The following is a 7,865-nucleotide window of genomic DNA, read 5'->3' as shown; positions in this document are numbered from 1 at the left end:
CAACCAGGCAGAGAGAAGGGGTTTAGTAAAATAATAGAGTAGAATCATAGAATCAACCAGGTTGGAAGAGACCTCCAAGATCATCCAGGCCAACCTAGCACCCAGCGCTATCCAGTCAACCAGACCATGGCACTAAGTGCCTCATCCAGGCTTTGCTTTAACACCTCCAGGGATGGCGACTCCACCACCTCCCTGGGCAGCCCATTCCAATGCCAGTCACTCTCTCTGCCAACAACTTCCTCCTAACATCCAGCCTAGACCTCCCCCAGCACAACTTGAGACTGTGTCCTCTTGTTCTGTTGCTGGCTGCCTGGCAGAAGAGACCAACCCCACCTGGCTACAGCCTCCCTTCGGGTACTTGTAGACAGCAATGAGGTCACCCCTGAGCCTCCTCTTCTGCAGGCTGCACACCCCCAGCTGCCTCAGCCTCTCCTCACAGGGCTGTGCTCCAGGCCCCTCACCAGCTTTGTCACCCTTCTCTGGACACCTTCCAGTATCTCAACCTCTCTCTTGAATTGAGGAGCCCAGAACTGGTCTAACTCACTAACTGAGAATGTGACTGTTTTTTCCAGTAGAAAACACAATGACTCCTTCACTACACAGGGGAGTGAGAGCTTGGACTGTAGTGAGAAATCCAAGGCCAAAAAGAAAGAGTTAGGCCATTCACCTAGGACAGAATAAAATATATGAATCTAGATTTCCTAAATCTCAGCAAGCACAATTTTCTAGATTCTGGAATCACCTTCCTCCTCCAGTGAATGTTTAACTATTTGAAGTTGAACATTTTAAGAGAAAAATAGAGTAACATAATCTCCAAATAACCAGTAAGCAGAGAAAGTGTATTTTGAGTTCCTAGTTTAAGCAAAACAGAAAGCTGGACCTGGAGAAGTTTGCACTCCTAAAAGCATACACCTGAGAAGGAAAGATGTGCTTTTATCAGAGGGCTTCACAAGTCAATAGAGTCAATAATCTCCAGAGGTCCCTTCCAAACCTTACCATTCTGTGATTCTATGCATATAACAACATAAAATCCTCACTTTTCTCAGTGAAATGGAAAGAAAGAAAACATTTAATATTAGTAATTTTACAAGATCTATTTTTTTAATCTTGCCTACAGCAGCACCTGAATCCTGCTTTTGGCTTGGAGTATGATCTTTGCTAACAACTTTGTGTTGTTAGCACTAAGTGTGAAGGAAGCACCACTAAAGAAGAGGTATGATTATGCCTTTCCTCTCCTGTAGACCTAGCTGGGAGAGCAACAAGCCAAAAGTCAGTATTAAAAGCTAAGACACTGTTAAAGCACAAATGTAATGTTTTAAGAGAGTCCTGGGAATACCTAGGGTCACTTGCTCCCTTTTATAGCTACATCATTTACTACTCATATTCAACTTTTCTCCCAGTTGCATACTTCTTAATGCAGACTTTCTTTACCTGACTCTGAAAACATGAGTTGAATGTGTACTTCTGAAGAGAATCTTCCAGAGTTTTCAGACTGTGTAAGTGCTGAGCTTTGAACAAAACTGTTAAATTGACAGTTTGTCTTCTAACAGCGTCGCTTTGGGATGCTTGAGCACATTTAACTGCATAGTTAATGCCTGATGAACTGTGTTCCTGCACCTAAATGAAAACCAAAAAGACAATGTTTAGCATTTGTGAGTTGAGAGGTTCTTACACATTTTACTTTCTAAGAACAATTTGCACACAGGAGTTGGGAACATTTTCTTTGTATGTTAAAACATTTCACACTTGTCTAGGTGCATTACAGGATGTTTATTGTCCTTCGGAGCACATTCTAGGGCCCCTGGTGATGTAACCATGGTCTGATCTCTTACAATAACTTTGTTTTGGGAATGTACTAATATTTACACAACTAGAGTCCAGAATATCAGCAGTGTATTTATCTCATGGTACTTCATATTAATTTCTTCTTCCATTTTCTTCTTCTTTTTACTTTTCTCCATTTTTTTTCCCTTATTTATTTTTCTCTTTTTTCTTTTCCTATTCTCCTTTTTATTTTCCTTCCATTATTGTAGATACTTTTTCAGATGATGAAAAAAATCTCACTTAAGAATGAATTTCATGAATCAAGACCTGGAGAAATTAAAGAATCTCAGGAGGATTTTGTTGATGATCCATCACTTCATCGTAAGATGACAGTAATGATTATAAATGTGCCATGGTATGTAACTGAATTAATCTAGCAATATTGATCTGAAATAAATTTCATGAAAGATGTGATTGCTTTGGCTAATAAGCTTCTTTAATTAGTTTATTAATATTAATTAATGTATGAATACTGGAAAAGCAAAAAGGCATGAGAATATATGTAAATACCCATCATCATCAAGGCACTGACCACTACCCTCTGGATGGAAACATCCAGTCAATTCCTTATCCACTGAACAGTCCACCCATCAAATCTATATCTCTCCAGCATGGGGAGAAGAATGTTGTGGCTGACAGTGTAAAAGTCCAAACAGATGACATCCACTGCCCTCCCCTTCTCTACTGATGTAGTCATGTAGTAGCTGCTTAATCATCCAGTATCAGACAGATGCTTGCTACAAACATTCTCATTGCCCTTCCTTGTAAGCGAAGCTTTGGATCATTCTTACATATCAGCCTGTGTTAGATTAGGCAGACAATTTTTAGCTGTGTAGATCATTTTTGTACTTGCAAAAGGAATTACCAACTATATGCTTGGAAAGCAAAAAAAGCAAATAAGAACCAGCAGCCAACTATTTCCTCTTGCAGTAGGATATACCAACAGACAAGCAAGTTTGCACAGATTTGGGCTATTTACCCAAAAAGGGGCCAAAAAAGGTGATAGCTTCCTTCTACATAATTAATATAGGAATGTTTGGAACAAAAAATGAGAAAAAAGTGTATCTTAATGGCCAAATCTTTGGAATGCTCTTTCAAATATGTTCACATAAGCTTGAGGGTTTTTAACTAACCTCACAAAATGTTTTAGGAGAAAAAGTACTGCATCCAAGCCAGATGAACTTGCTGTCTGTGGCCAATATAGGTTTAACTTCCATGATTCTATTTCTCTCTCCTTTTATGATTTAACAGACTTTGGTTGGTTAAAACAGCCACAACAATTGATCCAAAAAGTAGTAATAGAGTCATAAGAACATAGAATTGCTTTGGTTGGAAAAGACCTCTAAGATCATCAAGTTCACCTGTGAACCTTAGACCACCATGGCCATTTAACCATGTCCTGAGGTGCCATGTCCATGCATGTCTTAAATGCCTTCAGGGATGGTGATTCCACCACCTCCCTGGGCAACCTTTTCCAAATTATGAAATGGAATTGTGCATTTCAGCTGTAATTCCTGAAAGGTAATTCTGCTTTAATTTTGAATGTTGGTCTCAGTATGCATGCATGAAAAAAAAATAAAAGGCCTCTGCAAATCCAGATCACAGGCTCACAGGGTATTAGGGGTTGGAAGGGACCCAAGGAGATCATTCAGTCCAACCCCCCTGCCAGAGCAGGACCACACAATCTAGCACAGATGACAAAGGAACACATCCAGGCAGGCCTTGAAAGTCTCCAGAGACGGAGACTCCACAACCACTCTGTGCCAGTGCTCTGTGACCCTTACAGTAAAGAAGTTCCCTCTTGTGTTGAGGTGGAACCTCTTGTGCTGCAACTTACACCCATTGCTCCTTGTCCTATCCCAGGGAGCAGTGAGCAGAGCCTGTCCCCCCACTCCTGATCTGCCCTGCCCTCAAATGTTTACAGACATTTATTAAATTCCCTCTCAGTCTTCACCAGACTAAACAGCCCCAGGTCCCTCAGCCTCTACTCATCAGGCAGTGCCCTCTAGTCCCCTAATCATCCTTGTAGCCCTCCACTGGACCCTCTTCAGCAGATCCCTGTCCCTCTTCAACTGGGGAGCCCAAAACTGAATGCAGTATTCAAGATGAAGTCTCACCAGGGCAGAGTAGAGAGGAAGGAGAACCTCCCTTCATCTGCTGGACACACTCTCCTTAATACACGCCAGGATCCCATTGGCCTTCTTGGCCACAAGGGCACATTGTTCATGTCATGAAATCCTCAGAAACAACATGCAGGTCCAGTGTTACCACTGATGATTCATTGGCAGTGTTGCAAGTTGAATTTGGGATCCTGATTTAGAATGAACTAGTATTTTTATTACAGCAATTTGCTAAAATAGCTAAACGGTCTGAAAAGAGAGTGTCATATTCCAAAGGCCAAGTTCCAGGTTGGATACCAAAGCAGAAATCATTGACACTAGGAATTCAGGATGGGGAATAGCTCACTAGGTAGCCAATACATAGAAAAAAAACTTATCATTGTGCTGGATTGTAAAGTAAACGAGTCAAAAAGTGTCATGTCACTGTAGGAGAGGACTGGCTTCAGTTTCATTGTAGTGCTTTAACTGTACCTATGTAAGGTAAGAAGCAGAACTACAGGGACTCTTCATCACAGAATCACAGAATGCATCGAGTTGCAAGGGACCCTGAAAGGTTATCTTGTCCCACCCCCTGCAGTCAATCTTCAAGTAGATCAAGTTGATCAGGGCGACATCAAGTCTGACCTTGAATGTCTGCAGGGACAGGGCCACAGCCACATCTCTGGACAATCTGTTACAGTATTTTACCACTCTCATTGTAAAGAACTTCCTCCTTTTGTCAAACCTAAATCTACCCTGCTCCAGTTTCAAACCGTTGCACATCATCCTATCACTACAAGCCCTTCTAAGCAGTCCTTCCTCAGCCTTCCTGTGGGTCCCCTCCAGATACTGAAATATAGTTTCCCCCAAGCCTTCTCTTCTCCAGGCTGAACAGCCTCGATTCTTTCAGCCTGTCATCACAGGAGAGATGCTCCAGGCCACTGCTCCTCTTTGTGAGCCTGATGTCAGAGATGCTATTATTTTCCCCAAAACACAAAACTGAAGCACTTTTCCCAGTTGTTTTACTAATCCTACTCTTGAGTAAACAGCACATTCTTTATGTAATCAAGTACCAGTCTATGTGGAAAAGTGGACCAAATGGATCTCAGTTCAGCATTGCTACCGTTTCAGTGTTCCTCAGCTGAGACAAAAGGTTGCTGTGTGCTACATAATGTACAGGTTTTTAACTAAAGTTTTGTTTCACTGGGCTGGCTTCCTGGATGTCACTGCCAACTCTTAAGATTAGTAATTTGTAGTATTTCAGATGATGTTCAGTAGAAGATATTACCTGTTAAAAAATTGAACAGACTTTTCTAATTGATTTATTTTTTTAGGATGTCTCTGACTAACATGGGATTGTTGGGAAGAAATTTCAGACTTTTACAAATGTCTTGTCTCTTAGTTTTGGGTCACAGGGTTTTTTTAATCACAATTCAGATTGCTCTAGTCTTTGGTGCCAAAGTTCTGGAACATGTCCTCAGTCTCTGCCAAGGTAACTATGACTTCCTGAAACAGCTTCCTGCCCCATTGCTCCTGTACATCATTTCCTTTCTGGAGCTTGAAGATATTGTTGGGCTTTCTAAAGTTTCATGAAGACTAGAAATGTGTTTTAAAATAAATTATTAGATTTGCTGGGCAGCCAATATTTGATTTTGACTCATCTCCTGTTTAATGTAATCCTCAACCCACCTGCTTTGCTTAAAGTTTGCAACAATAAATTAATCACCTGGATCCAAACAACTGAATGGGTGCGATATTAACTAGATCTTAGAGAGCCTGTTAGAGAGGCTGTGCTTATCCTGCAAACTTCTGTTGCATATAATAAACACAGTGATCCAGGTAATTCCATTGCAACCATGGCTGGGTGTTACATGCTACTTCCAGGTTTATCACAGTATCACAGTATCATCAGGGTTGGAAGAGACCTCATAGATCATCAAGTCCAACCCTTCACCACAGAGCTCAAGGCTAGACCATGGCACCAAGTGCCACGTCCAACCTTGCCTTGAACTGCCCCAGGGACGGCAACTCCACCACCTCCCTGGGGCAGCCCATTCCAGTGTCCAATGACTCTCTCAGTGAAGAACTTTCTCCTCACCTCCAGCCTAAATCTCCCCTGGTGCAGCCTGAGGCTGTGTCCTCTCGTTCTGGTGCTGGCCACCTGAGAGAAGAGAGCAACCTCCTCCTGGCCACAACCACCCCTCAGGTAGTTGCAGACAGCAATAAGGTCACCCCTGAGCCTCCTCTTCTCCAGGCTAACCAATCCCAGCTCCCTCAGCCTCTCCTCATAGGGCTGTGCTCAAGGCCTCTCACCAGCCTCGTTGCCCTTCTCTGGACATGCTCAAGCATCTCAATGTCCTTCCTAAACTGGGGGGCCCAGGACTGAACACAGTACTCAAGGTGTGGTCTAACCAGTGCAGAGTACAGGGGCAGAATGACCTCCCTGCTCCTGTTGACCACACCATTTGAAACCTAAACCCTCTGCATTGCATTATGGTTTGCGTTGTTGGAATGGACCAGGATACTCTTACGCTACACTCATTAAGAAATTGAAGAACCATTGCCACCATAAGGCTTTGGCAAGAGGTAAGAGCACAAAGAAAGAGTTTTGTAGACCTCACAGCAAGGAACTGTAAGAAACACAGGGAAAAGACATATTATTTTTGCTTGCTAGGAAGCTCTTTCCACCTATCAGGAGAATATGGGGGAACAGCACGAACATACCAAATTGAAACTTTAAAGAGTAAATAACAGAAGTTGCCCTTATTGGCTGACAGGAGCTAAAGGTAGCCTCTCAGTGCTGAATAAGGGGTAATAAACAGGTAGGGAGAGCCTGAAAGTCCCAGAAGAATGAGGAAAAATCTGTTGGTGCAAAAAGATAAAAGTCATAGGATAACTTAGGCCATGTTGGGAAGGGTTATGAGAGGTCATCTTTTCCAGCTTTCTTGGTCTGTGCAGTGTCAGGTAATTGGAGAGATGGAAAGATCACAGTTTAGAGATGTGATCTAGAAAGCTTATTTTTATGGCTCTGAATACCTTAAAATTATATTTTCTGTTCTGATCAGAGCCTAAGACTGCTGCAGTAACTCAGAAGAAGAAAAGGTTTAGATTATGAAAAAAATAAGGAAGCAAAACATATTAAACGGAAAATAATTCTTCTTTCCAGGAGTGCCATAGGAGCCTAGAATGAAGCCTGTGAAGTTTTGTGTTGGTTAGTGAAAACAAAAGTAATAGGGAGACCTTAGGGGGAAGATGAAACCAGATGTGACTCAAGTCTGGTGTGACAGCTAGCTACTCTCTGAAACACCTCAAAGAGATGTAGTAACCTTGTAGTTGGGAGAAGAGGACATGCCTCTGGTACAGAGTAAATCTGCAAATTGTACCACGATAAGACTGCTCATAAGGCCTGTATTATGTTGAAGCTATGTGGCCCAAGACTGCAATAAAAGTTCTGTAGAAAATTGCTGCCAGTTCAAGAGGCTATGGCTGCACTGCTGATCCTATTGTGTGGGCACAAAGGCCTTAGTCAGAGTGTATTCAGGCGAGCACAAGAAATTGGAGGTGGTGGTGTGGGATAAGTGCCCAACTTACCATGGGGCAGGATTGCAAGTTAGTGTGCTTCAGGAGCAAGGTCGAGGTGCTGGCAAACCAGAGATGTTTATGTTACTCCTGGGAGAGAAGATCCATGGAGCTGGCCTGCAAAACAGCTGAAGGAAGGAGTCTTGTGAAGATAAGATAGCTCTGTTTTGGCTAAAACTAGTGAAAGCAAGGCTAAAACAGCAAAACACATGTCTTCAAAACACACTTTGAAGGCTGTAGTGCCCTAGCAAAGACCTATGCCTAAGTAACTAGAGTTTTAGTATTAAAGTTGGCACTGCTCAGTGTGAGCTGGACAGGTATCACTGTGTTACTCAACTCTCCACCCAAATCATGCTAAATGTC

At 42.4% G+C, this 7,865-nt stretch overlaps 1 protein-coding gene across 1 annotated transcript; it reads left to right on the top strand.

Moving 5' to 3' along the window:
- Positions 1-1,124: 1,124 nt before the first annotated feature.
- Positions 1,125-5,531, top strand: FBXO36 (F-box protein 36). Its single transcript, XM_064165224.1, has 3 exons — positions 1,125-1,213; positions 2,034-2,143; positions 5,354-5,531. The coding sequence occupies exons 2-3, from the start codon at positions 2,046-2,048 to the stop codon at positions 5,514-5,516; spliced, it is 261 nt and encodes an 86-aa protein (XP_064021294.1). The 5' UTR covers positions 1,125-1,213; positions 2,034-2,045; the 3' UTR covers positions 5,517-5,531.
- The last annotated feature ends 2,334 nt before the right edge of the window (positions 5,532-7,865 follow it).

Source organism: Pogoniulus pusillus, chromosome 26, assembly GCF_015220805.1.
Source record: "Pogoniulus pusillus isolate bPogPus1 chromosome 26, bPogPus1.pri, whole genome shotgun sequence".
NCBI lineage: Eukaryota > Metazoa > Chordata > Aves > Piciformes > Lybiidae > Pogoniulus > Pogoniulus pusillus.
Note: the sequence above shows the minus strand (reverse complement) of the source record. Positions and strands in the feature narration are given on the sequence as shown.

Coding starts and splice junctions, on each gene's coding strand:
- FBXO36 (XM_064165224.1), top strand. CDS start 2,046: ATGATGAAAAAAATCTCACTTAAGAATGAATTTCATGAATCAAGACCT. Junction 2,144..5,353: donor GTTGATGATCCATCACTTCA/TCGTAAGATGAC, acceptor TTTTTTAATCAC/AATTCAGATTGCTCTAGTCT.